The sequence below is a fragment of the Doryrhamphus excisus genome, linkage group LG2, assembly GCF_037039965.1.
Source record: "Doryrhamphus excisus strain RoL-2023G ecotype Guam linkage group LG2, RoL_Dexc_Guam_v1.1, whole genome shotgun sequence".
Classification (NCBI taxonomy): Eukaryota; Metazoa; Chordata; class Actinopteri; order Syngnathiformes; family Syngnathidae; genus Doryrhamphus; species Doryrhamphus excisus.
In genome coordinates this window covers 28709377-28735036 of record NC_136358.1, presented here as the reverse complement: position 1 = coordinate 28735036, position 25660 = coordinate 28709377, and the positions used below count along the sequence as shown (strand labels likewise).

Below are 25660 nucleotides of genomic sequence, written 5' to 3'. Positions count from 1 at the left end.
AGGAAGAAGCAAAGCTTATTAATTCCTACCCCTCCATCTGGTACTTTTACAATCAGTCACTGTTACATTTGTTCACTTCCTGCTTTCCTAATATAGTTTAAGTTATTTTTTTGTTTTTTTATTTCTTTTATGAATATTTATTTTTTTATATTATATTTTTTAATAAATATAAATATCAAAAATAATACAAATACATAAAATATAAAGCAAAATTAATTTAATCAAGAAAAATTAATCAAATACATTTAAAAATATGTATTTATTTATATTTGTATTTAAATGAGTAAATTAATTAATATTTTTATTTAACAGAAAGATCAATTCGAAGACAGGAGAACGTCTGAAAATCGATCTTTTAAAAAAGTAGCTGAACATTCGAATCACACTCTAACCGATGTAGCGTTGCATTCAAAGACACCATGTTCTCATTCAGTGGAAAATGGCTAAAAAAATGAACCCCTATGTGAGATAATAACCAAGTCTTTCCTGACATTGTATGTCCACAATGTATCTATTGTGTATGTGTGTGTATGTGTGTGTGTGTGGGGGGGGGTGGAGGGGTTCCTCATGGCCTGTTTCCATAACACTGTTGTCTTTCACTGTGGTGTGTTCCTCTCCACTCTGCCATCCCATTGCTCACCTCCATCCAAATCACTTCATCTGCGCACAGATCAGCGCGAAGGTTGGTCCTTTTCACTTCTAACCCCACCCCCTTCAGCTCCGCCTCTTTTAATTTGACGCAGTTTCTAGGTGAGATCCCGATAAAAACGGCCCCAAAATCCCTTCCCTGAAATAGATGAAAATCTCTCTCTGTAATTGCTGTTTTTTGGATGATTGTCGCCTCATTTGCATGAAGCCCCCGTGGCGTTACCGCATGCCTTAAAAACAGGTTTTAGTCCGCCTTGCCAGAACACACAAGGACCTCTTGTGCAGTTTAGCTCCAGGCTTTGTTAGATCTGTGCTGCATTGTTCCTCCTTAGCAACACTGTTGTTGTCACTCAACAACATCCTGTCCATCGCCAACCCAACCCCGTCTTAGCGCTCACAAGTTTACCTTTACCGTATTACCTGGCTATTCCGTTGGAAACCCGTTGGTCAGGTATTTAAGCCGCTCACGTGGGTTCAGGTCCTAAAAGGCAGACATTCATGCAAATGAAGCAAACTAACGCAAATATACTTTTCCTGACAACTAAAGCTCGGGAAGTCATTTTTACCGCTGCAAAACTGCCAACCGTGAGAATATTTAAGATGGAGCTGGCAGTTGCTTGATTGGCCATCATGGCCGCTCTCCCTGCCAGGATTTCTTGGGCGCCCGCTGACTGTGCCAGTTCCCTCAGATTACCGATTGACTGAACGCATTCCGCCATCCTCGGACACTTTGTCAAGGCTGTTACGTTTAGTAGATATCCGACAACAAGGCAAGCGCTCTTATTTTTGATGGAGTCCCCCCGGCCCTGTCTCTACCAGCTTGCATCTCAACAGGATAGAGGTCTCGGTGATAGGGGGGAGGGGGGATCGATAACAATTACCTGCCCTCTCGTCATGTTATTCTTCAGCGGCTCTCCAAACCTGACCGCATGCCATGAATTATTCAGGACATTAAGTGTTGAAAATACGCATGGCCCCATTGACTGTCTACTCTTAGCACTGTGCTATCATGGTGGAATAACAGACACTTTTTAGCATAATGGTCTAACGTTAGGGCCCACTCCTGAGCGGGCTCATTCCCGAGTGCGTGTTGTGAAAACTCACAGTGAACTGTCACAGGACCGGCTCGTCATGCGTGCATCGGTCGTACCGCATATCAGTTTTGGACGTGGGTATTTCGATGAGAGAGTTTCTGCTTTATCGCCTCCCGAGTGTAATTGTGAATCCTTCCTGTGTCTTTTCCTCAGCTTCCATGCATGCCGTGCCTGAGAATGTCATTCCTGCCTCCTTCCCAGACTTAGCAATCTTAGTCTTCCCGTCCTTGCATGTCAGAATCAGCTTCCCGACAGGAACCTTTTTCCCTTTTGACCGTCCTTGTTTGTTTCGTCAAGGACAAAACTCCTACCTCGACCTCATGCTTTATGACAAAAAACAGTCACTTGGGACACTTCACGGGGTGGTTGACATTTGCGGTGCCCTTTTTGGGTTGTCATCCAAATGCTTTGGAAGACATGCTAGCATAAATGTAACACCGATATCCTCATAGTGATAATAATTATTAGACAAATCCTACATGGGGGGTTAGAAACAGTGGCGCCATGCGGTGTATTTGTCAGGCATCGCAGTAGTTTTTGTGTTTGTACCAATTTGCACCCTCTTTTGTGCAGCAGTTCATGACTAGTTACACAAACAGTGTCATCATTTTTTTTTTCCTGACTGCAGTTTTTTATTCGTGTCGCCTCTAAAGAGAACCAGGCCTCATTATTATTTTTTTCTTTTATATAAGAAACTGGCTAGAATCAAAATAAAACTACTCTTCTGTTATTCAACAAATGGAATGACAAGCATGAGTGTAACAACATTCCAGTCTGAATTAGATATGGAGGGAGGGGTGTGTGAAAGGTTGGGAGGGGGCTTCAAATTTGAAATTGGAATTTAATGGAGGCCGGTGCAAAAAAGAGCAATTATAGTCAAGGGCTTTTTTTTTTTTTTTTTCCCAGAGAACAGCAGATGCTGCGCTGGTGTCGCAGTGTGGAATCTACAGGGATGGCCGAACGCCACCGTCTTTTCAATACATTCAAGCTAGCAGTGTTGGGTTAGCAGTAATGGCCTCCCACTGGGGAGGAACGTTCGGCTTGGCTTCTGTTTCTTCATAATCAAAGAAGCCTCCCTTCTTCTATGGAGATGTTCATTATGTTATAGACCTCCAATGTTTGATTTTCCAATGTTCCACGTGCCAAAAACTTAACCAGGATGTGTCAGAAACGGCGGGGAATATCTTGTTATCCGAAAAAGGAAAATAAGTCATATGTAAATGTTGCCTGTGTGTTTATTCTGGGGTACATTTTCTCAGGATGGCACATTGAGCCTCATGCATCAGTGTTTGCCTTGTCCCTCGGCGACATCAGCGGGCCTTCTCGTCTCCATGGGAACCCCTTTTTTAATGTCACTCCATCTGCATATCACAACTGCACAAAGCCAGAGCGAGAAAGCCAGCAAGCGAGAGAGAGAGAGAGAGAGAGAGAGAGGGAGGAGAAACTCAACAATGCCTTCTCCGCAGAGTCCCTCGGTGATGCAACTCTTGCCACCGTTTGACATGCTGACAAAAGAGGTCCAGTTGGAGTCTTTCACAAAACATTTTTTTTTGTGGATGAGAGAATCAAACGCCCCCCTTCCCAGGCCATCTAGTGACAGATTCCTATTGTGTGCACATGTGGACAAAGCCCCTCCTTAAGCTCTTGATTCACCAGATCAAACCCTGACTATTTCTGTCATGTCCCCTCCCTGCTCTGTTAGTACGAAGGGTCCCGCCCAGATTCTCCATCCCGCCCACCAACCAGGAAGTGATGCCGGGCGGCAGCGTCAACCTGACGTGTGTCGCGGTGGGCTCACCTATGCCCTACGTCAAGTGGATGATGGGCCTGACGGAGCTGACCAAGGAGGAGGAAATGCCGATGGGGCGCAATGTCCTGGAGGTGACCAGCATCCGCGAGTCGGCCAACTACACCTGCGTGGCCATGTCCTCGCTGGGCTTGATCGAAGCCACGGCTCAGGTCACAGTCAAAGGTAAGGGGTCTTACTCTTTTTATTTCATTGTTCCTCTTCTTATGCATTCAAATTGACATGATCCTGCTCCTAATTAAGGCGTTTCCACGGGTAAAAACGAGTACTAGAGTTACGTTTCCTTACCTGGTTAACCAGAATTCCAAGCGGGTTGAGTCATCAACCTCTAAGTTGGGGCAATTTGAGGACACAAAGCTAAAAACAACAAAAATACGCACAAACGCTAATATTAGCTTATCCATGCTGCTCCATAGTCTCCACTTTGCTGCAGTGCTCCGTTTTCTTGCTGCCCTCAGTCTCCTCTCCAATACAAGAGACTCTCATCCATTGTTGTTAGTCTTATACTTATACAGTCTTATACTCCATAGTCTCCACTTTGCTGTGTCAGCCCGTTTTCTCGTTGCCCTCAGACCCTCATCCATTGTTGTTACATGTTAGCCTGTGACATTTCGACTTGGGCGACTGGTATTTGCGGTCTTACACTCCATAGTCTCCACTTTGCTGCGTCAGCCTGTTTTCTCGTTGCCCTCAATCTCTTCTCGAATACAAGAGACTCTCGTCCATTGTTGTTACATGTTAGCCTGTCACATTTTGACTTGGGCGACTGGTATTTGCAGTCTTGTACTCCATAGTCTCCACTTTGCTGCAGTGCTCCGTTTTATCGTTGTTCTCAGTCTCTTCTCGAATACAAGAGCCCATTGTTGTTACATGATAGCCTGTGACATTTTGACTTGTGCGACTAGTATTTGCAGTCTCATACTCCACAGTCTCCACTTTGCTGACGCAGCCCCTTTTTCTCGTTGCCCTCAATCTCTTCTCGAATACAAGAGACCCTTGTCCATTGTAGTTACATGTTAGCCTGTCACATTGCGAATTGTGCGACTGGTATTTGCGGTCTTATCCATAGTCTCCACTTTGCTGCGTCAGCCCGTTTTCTCGTTGCCCTCAGTCTTCCCTCCAGTAGAAGAAACCGCTGTTGTTGTTAGCACACCTCGTTCCGACTTACACAAATTGTTGATTACAGTCCAGTCGTACTATTTTAAGGTCAAACTGACCAGGTGACTGCCGCTTGGTACCGTGCCGTCCAAAAAGGACCAAATCAATGCAAAGAAAGCCACAGCCCCTTAAAGGCCCCTCATTCAAGCAGAGCTCAAATATTAGCTTAGTGCTGTATGATCAATGCTCATAGTTGTCCAAGAAACCCCTGCTGAAGGTCTCTTTAGCCGGTATTTATGTAGGTACAAAAAGGAGAGCACTGTTGCAATTTAGCAGTAATACCCAGCTCTGTTATGAGAGACGGGGTAGTATTCGTGGTGGGCATCGTGGGATAATGGCTTCTCACATCACTTCAAGGGTGATCACATGAAAGAACATTTCAAGATGGATTAGAAACATTTTTCAGCTCTTAGAATTAAAGCTAACAGCGGTCTCCTCCTGTCCTCCATCAGCCCTGCCAAAGCCTCCTACCTCTCTCATTGTGACCGAGACCACAGCCACCAGCGTGACTCTGACCTGGGACTCCGGCAACCCAGAACCCGTGTCCTACTACATGATCCAGTACCGAGCCAAGGCGTCAGACAATGGCTTCCAGGAAGTGGAAGGCGTGGCCACCACCCGCTACAGCATCGGTGGACTCAGCCCCTACTCCGAGTACGAGTTCCGCGTGATGGCCGTCAACAACATCGGTCGCGGACCACCGAGCGACCCTGTGGAGACGCGTACCGGCGAACAGGCCCCCTCCTCACCGCCCCTGCACGTGCAAGCTCGAATGCTGAGCGCCACCACCATGCTGGTCCAGTGGGAGCCGCCCGAGGAACCCAACGGGCATATCCGTGGCTTCCGGGTGTACTACAGCTCGGATCACAGCGCTCCCCTCAGCGCCTGGCAGAAACACAACACAGACGACAGCAGCCTGACCACCATCTCTGGTCTGACACCCGATATCACCTACAGCCTCAGGGTGTTGGGCTTCACCTCCGTGGGGGACGGCCCGCCGTCGGAAATCCTTCAGGTCAAGACCCAGCAAGGAGGTGAACATCTAACCAGCCAGTTGTGATTTTCTAGAAGTCTAGAAGTCTCTTAACTTTTGTCTTCATGTCTTCAGTGCCTTCCCAGCCGTCCAGCTTTGAGGCGGAAGCGGAGCTGGACACCCGCATCTCACTGTCATGGTTATGGCCCGTGCAGGACCCCATCATCAAGTACGAGCTGCAGTACTGGGAGAGCGGCTCGGACAACAAGGTTAGCATCTCAAGTGTTTAGTTGTTCATATAGCAGTGGTTAGCTTATTTTTACACTTGTGTGACTCTGGAACAGATTACTCACCGGACTATTTCCTGCGTTGGAACCAGATCATATTTGATTTTAGCGGTTCCACTCCATGTGAATAAACAAAGTGTGTGTCATTGTGTGTAAAATTCCCAATTGTGATCCTTGCAGATACACGTCACCTTCGATCCAGCGGGCTCGTACGCCGTGGACGGTTTGAAGCCCAACACGCTCTATCGTTTCTCACTAGCGGCCCGCTCCGAAAATGGTTTAGGCGTCTACACGCAGCCCATCGAGGCTCGGACTGCCCAGTCCAGTAAGTCAATCATCTCTCGCTTTTTTGATGTTTGTCTCTTCGCTCTCTAACGCTCCTCGCTAATCAAGTCAACATCAACCACCAGCCGGCCCGAGGTCGTCGTTTTAGCATCCAAAGTTACTTCAGAGTTACTTAAGTTTGAGACGGTGCAGGTCACATGGTGTCAAGTCAATTTCAGCACATTAGCATGACCATGACCATTAGCATGTTAGCATTTTAGCTAATTTACTCATGTCTAAAGGTAAATACACACATGGCACTATGCAGGGACGTTATAGGACCGCCTTGGCACTTTCGGTACTTGAGGCTCTCTTGCTCTGCTAGCATGTTGACCGTTAGCATGTTAGCTAATTTACTCATGTCTTAAAGCAAATACACACATGGCACTATGCAGGGACGTTATAGGACAGCCTTGGTACTTGAGGCTCTCTTGCTCGTTGCTAGCATGTTGACCGTTAGCATGTTAGCATTTTAGCTAATTTACTCATGTCTTAAGGCAAATGCACACATGGCACTATGCAGGGATGTTATAGGACAGCCTTGGTAATTGAGGCTCTCTTACTCGATGCTAGCATGTTGACCGTTAGCATGTTAGCATTTTAGCTAATTTACTTATGTCTTAAGGCAAATACACACATGGCACTATGCAGGGACGTTATAGGACAGCCGTGGTACTTGAGGCTCTCTTGCTCGTTGCTAGCATGTTGACCGTTAGCATGTTAGCATTTTAGCTAATTTACTCATGTTACTCAGGCAAATACACACATGGCTCTATGCAGGGACGTTATAGGACAGCCTTGGTACTTGAGGCTCTCTTGCTTGTTGCTAGCATGTTGACCATTAGCATGTTAGCATTTTAGCTAATTTACTCATATTACTCGGGCAAATACACACATGGCACAATGCAGGGACGGTATATTGACTTGACCTGGTGTAACACCACCTGAGGACGGGCGCCAAGTTCAATGTTAAAGGTAGGTTTTATGTCCCCCCGCCCCCACCGTAGCCCCCACCCCCTCAACGCATGCCTCATACTGTATCATTTAGTCCATCTGACTTGCCATGCATGATGGCGTGCGTCTCTCACTTACCATTTAAGTTTTCCATCTCTGAAGAAACTCGTGAATGATATGCGCGCTTAAAGGTGTGAAAAATGTATTAGGCTTTTTACATTTGAAAGAGAAAAGAGCTACTTTATCTTTAATTTGATCTCACTTTTATGCCTAATCTGTATCTGGCTGTCTTTCTGGCCCGAGGCGCATGTATTTCCTGTGTTCCGCTTCGACTTTGTAAAGAGAAGAATGCCGAGGACGGATTTCAGCTTGACGCTTCAGCTGTGACAGCGCCTGTGTTGTGTCTCAGAAGCAGGATTCCGGCTATATCCAGCACATATTTCATCAAAATTAGAAAATCTATCTGCTTTGATTTAGTTGGCTGTCATCAGGACCGTGAGGCCACCCTCTCCATCGCGTCGCCTGATGAGACCGACCTCTGTTTCGTCACGCCAACGTGAAAATAGCTTCTGTGTGTTCTGACTTTAGTGTTTTTTTATTCCCATTTGAGGTCATTGCTGTGCTTCCTATGAAAGACACTTAATAAGCAAAAACTTGCGATTCCATTTTGTGTTTCCTTTTGGTGTTTCATACATTTGTACAGAGATAGATGCATGCACTGTTTTGTGTTTTTGGTGTCATAGTTTGGACTTTTTTGGATGTTTACCTCTGGACTGGAGAGTTTTTGAGTTTTCAAAATCAGGTCTAAAGCTGTCTCAACAGGCACCTGACGCTTGTCTCTTCCTAAAGAGTTTTTGCAACATGGTGTGAACATCACTCAGGACCGCTAAGCGCTTGTTCACACCCGCGTGCCGTTTATTTCTGTCTTGTGAGGAGCAGCACGGATCAAAGTTCATCTTACATCTTTATGGAAACATTGACCTGTAAAATTATCACAACATTTGATATTCTGCTCACAGAATATCGTGTTGTTTCACGGTAGAAAGTGTCAATCACAAGGCCAAGACGGCAAAACTCCCAGTCCAAAGGTAGCATCTTTGTTGTTTTGTGGAAGCTTTTTGTGGTAAATGGATGACGTTGACGTACTTGCATAGATACAGGTCTTAATTTGTGACTTAACCAATCAAGGATTACACTTGACACCCCTTAATCTTCTTGCTGACACATGGAGAAGGGAAATTCTATAAGATTTAATGCTATGTTGCTAGGTGCTAGCATGCTAATTGCTAATTAGCTAATTTTTCTTTCGGTACTTGAGCTCGATGCTAGTATGATGACCATTAGCATGTTAGCATTCTAATTTACTCATACCTAAAGGCAAATAAACACATGGCATGATGTGGGGACAGTATGGGACTGCCTTAACACTTTCGGGACTAGAAAGTTGAACAGGATAGTCATTTAAATGCTTCAGCAATCCAAATTTTGGAAATGAATATTATAATAATAATGATATTTTAACGTAAAACAACACATGTACATAGATACTGTATGGAAAAAAAAAAAACTACATCTCAGCTTTGTCATAGCTGAAAGCGAGTATTCTGAACCGATGCCACCTTGACTGTGACGTCATGACCAGAATACTTTGCAGGACCGATATGCAATCGTGACGTCACGGCAAAGCCAAGAAAGCCGCTAAAAAATAAAATCATTCACCTTCGCCATAAGTCCTGCCCCTTTTCCTGTCCGTCACATGATGTGTAAACGTGTATAGGTGGGGTACCAGATGCGTCCGGTACCGTTACACAACTTTTTATGATGTCAACATACAACAAAAAGCTTCCATCCTTGCCTTAAGTTTGCTCGTGTTGTTTTATTTTTATGTTTGCTTGAGCCGTGACCCCCCCCCCCCCTCCCCACCCCCTGTGGTTGTGCAGCCCCCTCCGCACCCCCCCAGGAGGTCCGCCTGTACAGCCTGAGCTCCACCAGCCTCAAGGTGAGTTGGGCAGCCCCGCCTGCCGCCAGCCGCCACGGCGCCATTGTGCGCTACACGGTCAGCTACCAAGCGCTGGCCGGCGACGACACGGAGCGCCACGAGGCCACGGGTATTGGCTCCGGAGCCACTGACTATATCTTAGAGGACCTGGAGAAGTGGACCGAGTATCAGGTGTGGGTGAGGGCCCACACGGACGTGGGGCCGGGCCCTGAGAGCGCCCCGGTGAGGATGAAAACCAAAGAGGATGGTAGGTTGATGCAAAAAGCTGAAAGACTCCTCACTCGTGTCTCTTTGTCCTCTCTCCTTTGTTGTCTTTGTTGATCAATAACAAGCTAATGAGGTGCGCTTGTAGCCACCGGGGACGCCATCTTTTTTCTTTCAACTTGGCTTTGACTATTGCAGGTTATGTCTCATCACCTCGGGACTTCCCTCTGTGTGTGTGTGTGTGTGTGTGTGTGTGTTTGTGTGTGGGTGGCTTTCCTACTTGCTTTGAGTGTGTACACATCATCCAGGTCCCCCCCCATGTTGGTTTGTTTGCAGTGTGAAAGAGAGCAGCTACTCCTCAGAGAAATTAGCCACTAATTAATGTTTTTTTTAGTTTAAGTTTTGCCACAAGGTAGCCAATTTCATGGCAAAATGGAGGCCATTAAAGACATGACTCGAGCGCATGCTACCCGGCGTGAGGCCATCTTTAACTGACATGGCCGCTCCAGAGCGAGTTGGCGTGTTGATTCATTGCCAGCGCCGCAATCGAGCGTACTTCTTTTTTATCAAGAGCCGCCAGGTCCATAAATAACACAGTAGCCGTCTCTCATCAAAGCGCAGAAGAAAACCGCAAACTCAGCATTTTATTTTGTTTTTGACTTTCTCCCCTCGCTTTTCTTCTGCTTCCCAGTGCCGGGAGCGCCCCCCAGGAAGCTGGAGGTGGAGGTGGTGAACTCCACCGCCATCCGGGTCACCTGGAAGCCGCCCCTGCAAGGCAAGCAGCACGGCCAAATCCGAGGTTACCAGGTCATCTTCTCCCGCCTGGAGAACGGCGAGCCGCGTGGACAGCCCGACATGCTGGATGTGACCTTGCCGGAGGCGCAGGTACGGAGAAGACGTGTCATCCCCGACTCTTGTTATCTCTCTTCATACGTCTCCAACTGTGCCATGTCCATTTCCTTCTTGTGTTCAATCTACACTCCTCCTCGGCCGTATACGAATTCACACTTCACTTCCCCCCCGCCTGGTCTTTCTCTCCACCGCCTTCACTTTCTCTTCATTTTATCTCTGCACACACGACATAGGACTGGAAATTGGATCTGGTCTGCAGACACGTTCCATGTTACGTTCTGTGGTGGATTAAATGGGTTCTCACCCAAGTTCTTCACTGCATTGTTTCCAGATTAAAAATTAGAGGAGGATCTCAGCAGAATTCAAACTAAACTTCAGGCAAAACACCAAAACATTTAGTGTACACACAATGGCGTGAAAAAGACACAATTTGGGCTAAATGTGCTAGCGGAAGTCGGAGACCCAGAGGGGTTGCGAGTGTGATACTTGGGGAGCAGGTGATTCATGACACCCAAGTCCTCGCCGCTGGCCAAATTGGTAGCTGTTAGATCCTGAGTGCGGTGCAGCGCTTTCTTGCTCGGTGCGCCTCATGTAAGGTTGTCGTGCGTTTTGCTCCCTGGGGGCACCAACGAGGCAGCCCCCCCAAAAAATGTACAACACCGCGGCTGTGCAGGCAAACACGGACAAGAACTTCCTGTATAAAAGGCTATGTGCTATGCTCAGTCTTTAGACAGTATTTCTTCGGAAAGTGTGTATTTGGTTATACATAGTATTTTGTAATCCAGTATAAAATAAATCCGGTGTTTTATCCATAGAAGGAGCCATGCTTTAATGTATTGTAATGATAAGGCGTCATTGAGTACATTTTGAGGATCATTTCAGTATCTGATTGCCGTGTCCTGGTTTATGGTCATGAAAATACCGTAACGTATCTTATAAACAAAACAAAAAAAACAGCAGTAACATTAAAGGAAACACGCATTCATCAGCCACCCTTGACCGCCTCCGGAAAAACATCTCATTTTTCATATCAGCTCCTTTTGTCCTTTGGAGGAGCGTCCAGCAGCGGGCTCCCGGTCTACTTCCATTAGCAAATACACACAGCTCTGCCCTCCGGTGCCGGGCTATTAACCCGTGTTAGCATTTGTAAATATCCCACCGTCTTCACTCCATCATATCGGTGGCGGGTACACTGTCAAGGTCACTGTGTGCTCTACTCCGAGTGGAATCTTTCTGCTGCTGTGGTCACAGGACGTCCTGTTCCTCTCAAAGCACAATGACGATTGTTTGTGGGGATGTCACCTCCAAAAGAATCGCCGAAATAAAGCACCTGACTGGTATCACCGATCCCAATAATATTAAAATACAGCGAGTCTCCCATCGTCAATAGTTTCATTTTCTTATCCTCACCAGGATCGCGGGGGTGCTGGAGCCTATCCCAGCTGTCTTCCGGCGAGAGGCGGGGTACACCCTGGACTGGTGGCCAGCCAATCACAGGGCACATATAGACAAACAACCATTCACACTCACATTCATACCTATGGACAATTTGGAGTGGCTAATTAACCTAGCATGTTTTTGGAATGTGGGAGGAACCGAGGTCCTGAAGGATCCACCCCCAGGGCCCTGCCCCCGAGGCGCTTGATACCCCGTACCACCATGGAGTCCCCAGGCCCTGCTTCCTCAATCAACTCATCAGTGTTCAGTTTGCTCACGTAGCTTTTGACCACTATTACAACATTGGTTCTGTTGCTGCTGATATTCAAATATACAAATATGTACAAATATGAGAGCTGTTTTTACCACTAATCGGGGCATCTTGGTTTTGGGTAAAGTAACAACACAGAACTACCTAAACTAATTAGATATATTTAGTACCAGACGCCAGTCACAGGATGTAACAAATACAATAAAACTCAAATAAAGTAAAGCTACTCTCTTCTGTTCAATGTTTATTATCTCGCTTGTCGTCATAGGCATCACTGGTACTTTATCTGTATGTGATGCTCGTGTATTCGACGCTTGTGTATGGACACTGTAAGAATAATCAATATGATACATTTTGCCTATTTTGGCCCATTCCTGTTTTCACCAATTGTTCAGTGTTAGCAGGCTAGGTGCACAGAACGTTTTCCTTGGGTTGACGTAACAAGCCTCGTTGACTGCATCTTTTCATGTTTAGAGTGAACTTGACAGTTTTTTACATGATGGTATCCCCTTAAGAATTCAACCCATAAATAAATATCTACTCCTCTGCAAATCTTGCAAGACTTGTGCTCCGCTCCATGTTGACACAAGCAGCCTCGTTGAACTCAGCGTGACCCCAACCTGTCGTGCAAACAGCCCTCCCTGACGGCTCAAGCCAATTAACACATCTCACAAAAATTTGCGCCGGAGCCAGTCACTGTGACGCCTCTCCAAAACTCGTTTGTCTTTCCCGCCTCTGGCTAACCACCGTCTGTTTTTCCTCCCTGGCTTTGCGCTGCCGCAGCCCCGGGACGCCGCTTGAGTCATTCCAGGAAGCTCGCATGCAAGTCAGTTACCCTTGATTGAGTCATCTCCACAGATTGCTTTCTCGGAGAGTCTGCAACCAGCACGGGCTTGCCCGGGACGTCGGCGAGGGCCACACAGTTAGTGGATTTTTAGCTGTTGTCTCCGACACGTCTTCGCCCTGGAGTGTCGGCTCGTGACGCAGCCTGAACTCACAACTGTAATTAGTAAAGAATTAAAAAGCAATTATCTCTGCTGCACGAATCGGTTCCTCATTCGGAGGCTGAGTTACCGCCACAACAACAATGTCAGAAATATTGCCACTGATTGGATGGTGGAGGCTGCACGGCGGTCTAGTGGTTAGCGTACAGACCTGGGGAACGTTGGTTTTCTCCGGGTACTCCGGTTTCCTCCCACATTCCAAAAACATGCTAGGTTAATTGGCCACTCCAAAGGTATGAATGTGAGTGTGAATGGTTGTTTGTCTATATGTGCCCTGTGATTGGCTGGCCACCAGTCCAGGGGACAGCTGGGATAGGCTCCAGCACCCCCCGCGACCCTCGTGAGGATAAGCGGTAGAAAATGAATGAATTGGACGGTGGATTGTATCTGCTATCGCTTCCTCCCGCACCGAGCTTTTCTCTGCTCCGGCTGCCACTCGCCTCTTCATGTCCTCCCAGGGTTAGCCGTGATGCTACAAGTACAGCAGGGCGCTTGTGTGTGGGCGCCTGGAGCACCTCTTTTCCAGCCCCAGCTCACACAACACCCTCATTTTTATGCTAATTTGAAACCCCAGTCCAGCACTGTTATCAACGTTACAATGTTATCGACCCCTGTTTTTTGTAAGCATTTGGCGTCACAAGTCTGAACCTCGGCGAGTACCTCCATCACTTTCGCCACTTTGGGTCATTATCACCACAGCACAGCTTGAGTGGCGACTGAGAAAACGCCAGCATTATGAGGAACTGTTGTCAAGTTGGTCAGTTCCAAGCGTGCCAGGATGATACCCAACGTGTGATTCGTTATTGAGGATGCTCATCTAGAAATAACACAAATAGACAATATTCTTCTGTGAGATTATGATCAAATATGCTGATGAAGAGCGGTCCATTTACCATTCCTGGTGTGCTTGAACATATCAGGAAGTGCCTGATGAAGAGCGGTCCCTTTACCATTCCTGGTGTGGTTGAACATATCGGGCAGTGCCTGATGAAGAGCGGTCCATTTACAATTCCTGGTGTTCCTGGTGTGCTTGAACATATCGGGCGGTGCCTGATGAAGAGCGGTCCAGTTACCATTCCTGGTGTGCTTGAACATATCGGGCGGTGCCTGATGAAGAGCGATCCAATTACCATTCCTGGTGTGCTTGAACATATTGGGCGGTGCCTGATGAAGAGCGATCCAATTACCATTCCTGGTGTGGTTGAACATATCGGGCGGTGCCTGATGAAGAGCGGTCCATTTACCATTCCTGGTGTGCTTGAACATATCGGGCGGTGCCTGATGAAGAGCGGTCCATTTACCATTCCTGGTGTTCCTGGTGTGCTTGAACATATCGGGCAGTGCCTGATGAAGAGCGGTCCATTTACCATTCCAGGTGTGCTTGAACATACCGGGCAGTGCCTGATGAAGAGCGGTCCATTTACCATTCCTGGTGTTCCTGGTGTGCTTGAACATATCGGGCAGTGCCTGATGAAGAGCGGTCCATTTACCATTCCTGGTGTGCTTGAACATATCGGGCGGTGCCTGATGAAGAGCGGTCCATTTACCATTCCTGGTGTTCCTGGTGTGCTTGAACATATCGGGCAGTGCCTGATGAAGAGCGGTCCATTTACCATTCCTGGTGTGCTTGAACATATCGGGCGGTGCCTGATGAAGAGCGGTCCATTTACCATTCCTGGTGTTCCTGGTGTGCTTGAACATATCGGGCGGTGCCTGATGAATAGCGGTCCATTTACCATTCCTGGTGTTCCTGGTGTGCTTGAACATATTGGGCAGTTCCTGATGAAGAGCGGTCCATTTAACATTCCTGGTGTTCCTGGTGTGCTTGAACATATAAGGTGGTGCCTGATGAAGAGCGGTCCATTTACCATTCCTGGTGTTCCTGGTGTGCTTGAACATATTGGGCAGTTCCTGATGAAGAGCGGTCCATTTAACATTCCTGGTGTTCCTGGTGTGCTTGAACATATCAGGCAGTGCCTGATGAAGAGCAGTCCATTTACCATTCCTGGTATTCCTGGTGTGCTTGAACATATTGGGCAGTTCCTGATGAAGAGCGGTCCATTTAACATTCCTGGTGTTCCTGGTGTGCTTGAACATATCAGGCAGTGCCTGATGAAGAGCAGTCCATTTACCATTCCTGGTGTTCCTGGTGTTTGAACATATCAGGCAGTGCCTGATGAAGAGCAGTCCATTTACCATTCCTGGTATTCCTGGTGTGCTTGAACATATCGGTCAGTGCCTGGCCTCCATATATAGCCTGTAGATTGTCTGCCCGTGTTTGAGCGCATTCACCAGCACTTTCTTAGCTTGATTTTGTTTGACCGCTGATTCGTTTCACAATTCATGTGTGTCGACACTGGCGCTCATGCCGGCGTGCGTGTTTGTGTACGTGAGCGAGGGAGGTGATGCTTCACTGCCTCCGATAGCGGGCATGAATAGAAATGGAAAGAAAAGAGCACCTCAGCCCGTTTCACTCCATCAATCGTGACGGCTCCTTCTCCTCCAGCTCCTTCTCATTTTTTATCGACACAAATCTCAGCCCGTGTCGTCACGTTGCATCCAGCAGCGGCTGCGACAAATTATGCCGCGGAGTTCGCCGCTTGCAGTGTCTTTGGAAATACATTTTTGGAGGGCCATTACACTAGCAGGTCAGCCTGCAGTTTTTGAGTGAGGGAGAATCGAGATGAATCAGAAGTAAGAAAGGCGTAGATAAATGAAGTCATTTCTCGTGTTGATTCACTCGGATTTGGCGTGGCGACAAATACTTTTTTTCTTTTTTGCCTTGTTTAGCAACAGGAGCGCAGCATTAGAAATAGCTGTATAACCACAATAATCAGCATATTTTTACATTCACAGAAAACAAAAGTGAGCATGGTTGTTTTGCAAAGGCGACTTATTCATAAAAAGGGAATTATGGTATGTCGCAAACCCTTAGCACTACACGCACTACAAAATAAAAGGCAAAGGAAGCAAAGCGTGAGTTTAGTCGAAATTGATTCTCAACATCAGATGTTTTTATTAATACGATATTATTATAATCACACTTCCTGTAACATTGTTTTCGTTATGTAATGGTGCAAGATCACAAGTATTTATCCTCTAAGGTAGAGGCCTGCCAAAACAAGAGTGGAATAGATCTGTGTGGTGCAAAACAACAGTCGTTAAGATGCAATGACGACGACTTCCGTTTTGCACCATGATACCATACTTGGGTTTCTTGACAGTTAAAATATGATGACCCAATGTCATTTTGTTTTTGTGTGCTACAAACGACAGTCGTTTATTGTATAATATACTATGTGGTACAAACGACAGTCGTCAAGATGCATTGACGCGTGTTGTCTCAACGGCTTCCGTTTTGCACCATGATACCATACTTGGATTTCTTGACAGTTGTTAAGATAAGATGACCCAATGTCATTTTCTTGATGCATGGTATAAAACAACAGTCGTTTATTGTATAACATACTATGTGGTACAAACGACAGTCGTCAAGATGCAATGACGCGTGTTGTCTCAACGACTTCCGTTTTGCACCATGATACCATACTTGGATTTCTTGACAGTTGTTAAGATGAGATGACCCAATGTCATTTTGTTTTTGTGTGCTACAAACGACAGTCGTTTATTGTATAACATACTATGTGGTACAAACGACAGTCGCAACGACTTCCGTTTTGCACCATGAAACCATACTTGGGTTTCTTGACAGTTATTACGATAAGATGACCCAATGTCATTTTGTTGTTGTGTGGTACAAAACGGCAGTCGTTTATTGTATAACATACAATGTGGTGCAAACGACAGTCGTTAAGACTCAATGACGCATGCTGCCTCAACGACTTCTGTTTTGCACCATGATGCCATACTTGGATTTCTTGACAGTTATTAAGATAAGATGACCCAATGTCATTTTGTTGTTGTGTGGTACAAACGACAGTCGTTTATTGTATAACATACAATGGGGTCCAAACAACAGTCGTCAAGGTGTGGTTTTGCACCACAATACTATTTGTGTTTGAGTGTGTCGCTACCCCAGAGGATAAATACTTATACGGATCACACAAGAGCCGTCCTATCTAGTCTTTGACCATGACCTAATGAAGACAGAGTCCAGTTGCGATGCCCAGGGAGGCTAAGTGGTAGAAAATGAAGGAACGATGAAGTTCCTTGTTGGCCTCCCTCTTCAGTGCTCCACTCAACCTCGCTAAGCCAACTTCCTCCGCCCCGTGGGTCGTCTGCGTGACCACCCCACCGGTGGTCTTCTCGGCCACAGTTGCTGAACTATGCGTCTAGTTGCTGGTAAATGGCAGCGCTGACATTCCGCCTGGGCAGGTTTGATGTCCCGGCGCTAGTACAGTGCAGGCTCTCAGTAATAAGATTTCACGCTCCACGTCGGAGCCAACGGCGGGAAATGGGCTTTCGCGTCCCCCGGGAATCTTTGGGGCAAAAAGCAAGAGGCGAGCATTTGGAAAACATATTGAAATGTAATGAATAAAAGGGTGAGGCAAAAGGGGAGGAAATGTCCCCCTAATGGACACGTTGGAGATTGATGGGCAGATGTGGAAAGAAGGCGGTGCGTCATCGCAACACAAAGATTTACGAGCATTCTTGACCTTGACGCTACACTTTGTTCATTAAACTTTTTACCGCCTTTCCTCCATCACGCTCCTCTGCTGCATGACACCTACATCCATCTGTCTCACGGCGAAAAAAAGTCTCTGTGCTTTTTTTCCATGCCTTGTTTTGCCTCTGACTCATTCTCCTCCTCCTCCTCCTCATCCGCCACGCCCCGTGTCCCGTGTCTGTCTTGTCTCCATCAGTGGAATATACAGGAGTCCACCGAGCATGTGAGTAGTCCTCGTGTGTGCTGGGTTTGTCTTGTTGCAGGGTTTGGTTTTGCAGTTTGGGGCGCCTCGTGTTTGGTGTTTGGTGTTTGGTGCGTGTGAGTTTGGATTCAGTGTAAGCTTGCGTGCCTTTAATGTGTTCAATAACTCTGATGGCAGCAAACTAGTCGGGCCTGAACTGGCAGCGCCCTCTGCTGCCCGGTCACCGCCAACGATCGACTCCTAAAAAGGATTTGGCAACGAGACAACAAAAGCTCATTAGTCGGAGCATTAGATTGATTCATCTCCATCAATTCCATTTCTCTGGCTGGACACCCTCCCTGAGTTCTAAATATTTATCACCCGTGGAGCCTTGGAGCATGAAGATGAAGATGAAGCTCTGCGATGATTGCCCCGTCGAACGCTTCCCAGTCAACACTCGGAGTGACGTGTGGCCTTAACTGCTCTTTAAATTAAGCTAGGCTAACCTGTTGTCCCACCCTCCATATGGCGCGTCCATCAGGGTGGTCTTAGCCGCGTCTTTTCATCGGCGCCGCCGACTTTGACTGCTGTCACACGGCTCCGTTATGCTTTATTGGCGCTCCGTCATCGGCACACTTTAGCATCCACTTTGCTGTTCCCTGTCAGACATTCAATAGGAAGCTGTCACCGTAACCAATAACGTGTTTAGCCATCAAGCGGAGAAAAAAAAAAATACAAATAATCAGATGAAGAATTAATTTGCACCTTTCTGCGTTGATGTTTCATCTGCGACAGGAAACGCCCGCGCTGACCATCCCTGACATGATTGACAAAGGAATGACTCAGCAAGACGTCAATAGATTTCAGCTATAACACATGAATACATACATACTTTAGAAGTGTCATAATACATAATATAGTACTTTTAAATTAATTATTTAGATTTCAACTTACTTTATAATTAAGATGTACAGTCAGCCCTCATTTATCGCTGTTAATTCTCATATACGCACCTTTTATAGTCCCATTATTTCTTCTTTACACCACCTACACCACAACTGTAATGGAATGGCTATGGAATCACCGGCAAGCTAGCCAGTTAGCCTCCAATTTATTACTGTATTCGAAACTTTTAAGAAGTTTTAAGGAGGACAAAGAAGCCAAAATATACCACTTCCACACTGACTGGGAGGAGAGCTTCTTTTCACTGTAACCCTAACCCTCATGTTCCAAATGCCATGGCTGACCTCATGCATTTTGGTGATAATTTGACGTCATATATCAATCATTAGTGACACCTAGTGGCCACAATAGTGCATATGGTGCAAATACAAGCATGAAATATCAATCATCAATAAATACATTCATTAATTAAAAAAAAAATGACTGTATTCCTTTTTGTTATTTTTTACTAATAAACACGATTAACTTTTCTGAAAAAAAAATTCTGAAAATTCAACTTTTTTTTTTCAAAAAGAAATGCGCAAACAAAACTCAATCTACTTTAGAATTATTGTAGCACAATAATATATCACAAACGAATAATAATTCATTGCAACATTGGAATTTAAAAAAAAAGATTATTTCTGTCTTCATTCAAATGAAAATGTGCGTTATTATATTCGTATTGCTATTATTTCTATTATCCATTTTCTATGCTGCTTACCCTCACTAAGGACGGGGGTATGCTGGAGTCTATTATTTCTATAATAGCCATGATAATAAATAATGGTAATAATAAATAATGTGCTTTCAGTACGCGGCGCTGTAATGGACGCCTTCAATGTGTCCACTTGATGATTCCTTCTGGTTGAAGTGCTCTGAAGGGTAAAAAAAAAATGGAGCGGAGGAAGTGTCAGCAGAGCTAATTTGACCTTGTCGGAACACGCGGGGAGCAAATTCTCCAGGGTGACTGCCGCCACCGAGCGCCCGTTGAAGCCATTTCATGTGATTAACGTCATTGAATACCCGCCATAAAGTTAAAACATGTTTATGATATCGTCAATTATGTACCATCATATCCTCGCCTTTTAACGTCGTAGTAGTACAGGGGCAGCAAATGTGCCTTAAATAAAATAAAGCGGTTCTATACACCGGGAACGTGTTCTTTTTCCTTGCTGTGATATTGTAATTAAAAGTCTGTTAGTTGGCGAAGCGCTACAAGGAAGGGCAGAGCGGCGGAGAAAGTAGGGCATCCTTCCAAGAGCGTAAGGAGGCCCAGCAGGGGGGCCGCAGGCAGGAGTGTTTGTCCTCTCCGTGGCTCCAGTCACAAGACCCATTTTTTTGTGGGTGTGCAGGCATCGGTTTGCTCTTAGTGTTTGTGTGTGTGTGCATGCATGCTTGTGTTTATTCGCTACGCATCCTATAAAATATGTGAGCAACCGGTGAGTATTTTATGCGTTGATGTGTGATGAGAAATATTTTGTTCTTCTGAGTGATCTTTCTTCCTACTGATGCAGGCTGGTGAAGTGAGCACCAGCCTTGTCAGCAAATATTGTGTGTGTGTGTGTGTGTGTTCCTGTTGGTGAGTGTATTAGCTCACCTGAGTGTGTCGGTGTTCTTGTCACATGGGAACCAAAGTTCACGCATCGATGTTCCACCACACATCCTACAAACTTACAACCTCAGTCCTCCTTGACTGTACGGAACCATGTAGGATGGATGGAGCAGACGCTAAAGCATGCTAGCTTCTTCTCCAATGCTGCAGACGTTGAACACTGACACACTGGTGACCTTCTCACTGATACGCTTGCTTCGTTGGGGTCTTGATAAAATGTTGTGTGCCGTTTTGGAAGATCGGAATTGTTTTCTTTGGTTGTAATCAGACGGTCGGCGGGATGGGAACTCGGTGCAGCTTAGCAAGAATAGCTGTTTAATTTGGGTCCTGCCGTGTCTCCATGATGCAGGAGGCCGTTATTAGCAGCCTGCAGTCTGAGACCACGTACTCCGTCACTGTGGCGGCATACACCACGAAGGGAGATGGCCCTCGCAGCAAAGCCAAAGTGTTTACCACCCCCGGGGCAGGTAAAAGACACGTTCCCGGGTTCGGGGCGACAGCCAGGTGAGTGGTCGCTGATGATGTCATGTTTTCCAGTGCCGGGCAAGCCCACCATGATGATCAGCACCACCATGGGCAACACGGCGCTCATCCAGTGGCAGCCGCCCAAGGACGTGGCGGGGGAGCTGGTGGGCTACCACCTGCAGTACAAGCGCGTCGACGACGACGCGTACACATCGCGCGAGCTGAGGAAGACCGACGACCACTTCACGGCCACAGGGCTGCACAAGGGCGCAACCTACGTCTTCCGTCTCAGCGCCCGAAACCGCGCCGGCCTTGGCGAGCCCTACACCAAAGAGATCAGCACCCCCGAAGACATCCCGTCCGGATTCCCGCTGAACCTTCAGGTCACGGGCTTGACTCAGTCCAGCACCCAGTTGACGTGGGACCCCCCGCTGCTGGCCGAAAGGAACGGCAGGATCGTGTCCTACGTGGTGGTCTACAGGGACATCAACAGCCAGCAGAACAGCACCAACCGCACGGGCGACACCCGCATGACCATCCAGGGCCTCAACCCCGACACCACCTATGACATCAGGGTGCAGGCCTTCACCAGCAAGGGCGGGGGGCCCCTCAGTCCCAGCATCCAGAGCAGGACCATGTCTAATGGTACGTGATGAGCGATGGCGTTCACATGCGGTTGCATCATCTAGCCACGCCCCCATCGATGGCGTGCCACCCGTTTGTGTTTAGAAGGCCGCCACATGGCCTCTGTTGTTGTTGTCAGCGTGTGTTTATTGATTTATGGAGGACTAATGTCATTACACGCTGCAAGCATCCTCATCACCATCATCATCATCATCATCCGCCACCTTGTCACATTTCTCCTGTTTTTTTCCCACGGTAATCGTGTTTTTATTTTTTTATTTTTTATGTAATTTATGTAATCTAACCCCCCCCCCGGCTGTGAAATGACGTCAAACACTTTTGTCACTGCAGATGTTTGACTCCACAGGCTAATGACGCCTTCTTTCTCACCCAGATTTCCCCACCTTGAATTTCGGCGTCAAAGCGGTCATGAAGACCTCGGTCCTCCTCACCTGGGACTTGCCTCCAAATTACAAGTCCCAAGTGCCTTTTAAGGTGAGTGGCAGCCAAGTCAAGCGTGGAATTATGAATTGGTAGCAAAGGCGTGAGTGAACCAAAGGCAACACAGAAATATAAAAATGAATAACTAATAATAATAGAAGTCTCAAGTTCTTGTTTTTTAATGCACAAGATTAGACACATGCAATCCAGAAAATGATATGTAAATGTTACACGTAGGGGGCTGATAAATTGACAATAAAAGCACAAATACTGCAAATTTCAGAAAACAGATAACACACAACCAATGAAGTCTGTAAAATTAAATAATGTTTAAAAAATTGTGATAATGGTGATAATAATAACAATAATAATGGTAATGATGATAAAGATTATAACAATAACAAGCAAAGCAATAAAGTCTGTAAAATTAAATAATTAAAAAATATCCAAAAATTGTTACAACTATAATGATGAAAATGGTAATATTAATGATGATTATAATAATGGTGATAATAATAACAATAATAATGGTAATAATGATGAAGATTATAACAATAACAAGCAAAGCAATGAAGTCTGTAAAATTAAATAATTAAAAAATATCCAAAAATTGTTACAACTATAATGATGAAAATGGTAATATTAATGATGATTATAATAATGGTGATAATAATAACAATAATAATGGTAATAATGATAAAGATTATAACTAATGATAATAACAATAATAATATTACAATGATAACAGGGGAAAACAAGACTGTGGCATGAACATGATTATATCTTGCAAAAAGGGGTAGGCATTTATTAGCTTTTGCTTCAGCCTACTCCTTTTCAGCTTGTGATCAGATGTAAATAATGTAAATGTATAATGTAAATAATGGAAAGTTATATTTTGATTGATATAAGAAATGCACTGTAATGTTTCATATATTTGCCCAAATAAAATAGAAAAAATATATTCTTATTTATAATCATAATTCACATTTTTCTTAATATTTCTCATATATCATTAGCATATTTGAGCATGAAGTGAAATGCTGTTGTGATTCTTCTTAGTTGTTTTTTTAAGAATTGCACCGCCGGCTGTTTAAAATACACTAGTGCCCGTATACGGCCCCCCCAGGGTGGCCCACCCCTGCAATAAAGCTTGCACTCGGAGGTAAATAAAGGCAAGAAATAGCAGCGGGTTGTTTTTAAGGTGTTTTAGTGTAAAAGCGGTCGGAGTGAAGCAGTAATTATACCAGGGTGCAACGCTAACAGCAGGTTGCGTTGAAATTACAAGGTGTAATAATCATCTGGTGTCAACCTTTGGAGGTTATTGGATGAGTGCACATGGGGGGCCGACGTGACGTGACGGGAAGGGATCGGAGGTGTCATATCGGACTGGGATGCGCTCGCTAACGTGCGTCTCCGCCTCCCAGATCCTGTACAACCAGCAGAGCGTGGAGGTGCAGGGCAACCTGAAGAGGAAGCTGATCACGCAGCTGCAGCCTGACACCGACTACTCCTTTGTGCTGACCAGCCGGGGCAACATCGCCGGGGGTCTGCAGCAGCAGGTGTCCATCCGCACCGCCCCCGACCTCATCAAGACCAAGCCCGTTTACACCACCCATCAGGCGCAGGGTGGCAAAATGACCATTGACCTGCCCAAAGTGCTCACCGCCACGCGTGTCAGGTAGGTAGACGGGACCGGAGTCGACTTGACAGCTGCTGGCGGGGGGGCGGGGGGGGGCGCACATCGCTTGTGGGGGAGTGATGAGGAGGTTTTGTTATACTTCAACTCTCCTCGACTTGACTGACTGTTGGATCACAAATAGCGAGAGGGGGAGGCAAACGCCTTCACTGTCAGCAGCTGACAGCGCTAAAAGTGCTTGAACACTGCAGCGGGGGGGCGAGGAAGAACTTTGAAGTTGCTGAGAAAATAAGAGGAGACAAGACAGCCCGGCGCTTTACACAAAGCTTCCAGACTTAATATACTGGTAGCCATGGCTGCGGTCCAGAAGCCCAACATCTGTACCGCAATCGTACAAAAAGCAAAGCAATCTTTGGAAGGAATGGAAATACAACCACAGTAATGCCTTGCCAATTTGCACTTCACATTTCACCATTCCACCGGATTTCAAAATACTGCATATTAATAAATATTGATGTTTTGTGGATGAATACGACCTGTTAGCAGTGCAAAAATAGACACCGCACAAACAATAATTTCATCTGTACAATAATCTGGAGACCAGGGTTCAATTCCACCCTCGGCCATCTCTGTGTGGAGTTTGCATGTTCTCCCCGTGCATGCGTGGGTTTTTTTTCCGGGTACTCCGGTTTCCTCCCACATTCTAAAAAAAAACATGCTAGGTTAATTAGCCACTCCAAATTGTCCATAGGTATGAATGTGAGTGTGAATGGTTGTTGGTCTATATGTGGCCTGTGATTGGCTGGCCACCAGTCCAGGGTGGACCTTGCCTCTCGCCCCAAGGCAGCTGGGATAGGCTCCAGCACCCTCACAACCCTCGTGAAGTGGAAGAAAATGAACAATAATCTGGAATAATTCACAAACAAAGGTGGCTATAGGGGTGTTATTTCATGTCTAGAGGGCTCTAATAATGTTAAAAACTGTATTCAGAGGTTTCTGAGCAGCTTTAAGAAGGCAGTTGTTTGTCTATGTGTGTGTGTGTATGTGAGAGTCATTACTTTTATTGTTTTATGAGTTCTTATCTTGACACGTTCTTGCAGGATTAACTTCCAGGCACCTCCAGGACTTTGGGAGGGGGGGTCTCTGATCAGGGTCACTGGAACATTCCCTCTTTAGCGCATTCAAACACTTTGTATTGTCTAAGCAAATGGATATAAGGGTCATAACTAACATTATTCATTCTATGTATATTTTATTCTAACAACTTGGTGATTATTCCCATCGGAAATCATGTAAATCCTTTCCATCCGTTCCCCCAAAATAGGACCCAAACATTGTGAGGGTACTCTGTCCGCCAGTCAGCGTGCTGTTTTGCATTCCGGCTGCCTGCCTGTGGTTTCATCTCAGCATCTGTGTGTGTGATTTGGCAGCTGGTACTACATCGGGGTGCTGCCCGTGTCCCAGTCGAGCCGGCGCTGGAAGAATCCAGACGAGATGGACTTGGATGAGGTGACTGCACGATTCACACGCCGGGCGGAAGGGGGGGAACAGGGCAGGAAGTGGCTCCTTGTTACCAATTACATCCACTCTCATGGGCGGGGGGGGGGCAGGCGGGGTTGCTAATTTGACGGCGGCCATCTGCTGAATCATCCGCCATTTTATTCCGAAACGGCAAATGGTATGAAGATGAAGTGCTGAGATGATGACTTTATGGCTCTTTGGTAAAGATATTCCCTTTATGCGCGATGGCAGGCCTAATATTAATAAGATGGCACCATGCTCTGTTAGCGCGCTACGCGACGGGGCTCCCCAGGCCAGTAAACACCAACAGCCCACTCCCACTGACTCCCACTGACTCCCACTGCCACTGATTTAATAAAGCCACATCTGCAGCGTAGCAGAAGACACGCCGCTGCATTGCCGCATGTCGCTGCCGCCGCTTGTTCGTTCGCCAGGCTGCAGTCACGCCGGAGCTAATCGTCTCTCTTTTCTTTGCCCGTCCACTTTGTTTACACGCGTCTTTTTTTTTTGTGGCGTCATCTGCTCTCGTTTGGTGTAACATATGGCGCGTTCTGCGGAGCGACTCGGTCGGCGATAAAAGCTTTGCTGTGCTCCGT

At 46.2% G+C, this 25660-nt stretch overlaps 1 protein-coding gene across 15 annotated transcripts in view; it reads left to right on the top strand.

Moving 5' to 3' along the window:
• The window catches only part of LOC131109441 (receptor-type tyrosine-protein phosphatase F-like), a 173607-nt gene that overhangs the window by 116131 nt on the left and 31816 nt on the right, over positions 1-25660 (top strand). For 5 of the 15 annotated variants that reach the window (XM_058061449.2, XM_058061451.2, XM_058061446.2 and 2 more), the window contains 12 exons: positions 3445-3714; positions 5160-5741; positions 5816-5949; positions 6148-6292; positions 9186-9491; positions 10140-10333; positions 17836-17862; positions 20727-20844; positions 20915-21487; positions 21861-21961; positions 23332-23585; positions 24974-25052. In XM_058061449.2, the coding sequence (XP_057917432.2) occupies positions 3445-3714; positions 5160-5741; positions 5816-5949; positions 6148-6292; positions 9186-9491; positions 10140-10333; positions 17836-17862; positions 20727-20844; positions 20915-21487; positions 21861-21961; positions 23332-23585; positions 24974-25052 (2783 nt within the window). Of the gene's footprint in view, positions 1-552; positions 683-3444; positions 3715-5159; positions 5742-5815; positions 5950-6147; positions 6293-9185; positions 9492-10139; positions 10334-17835; positions 17863-20726; positions 20845-20914; positions 21488-21860; positions 21962-23331; positions 23586-24973; positions 25053-25660 lie in introns of those variants that run through there. The other 10 variants (XM_058061455.2, XM_058061454.2, XM_078789083.1 and 7 more) reach the window with 4 other exon arrangements.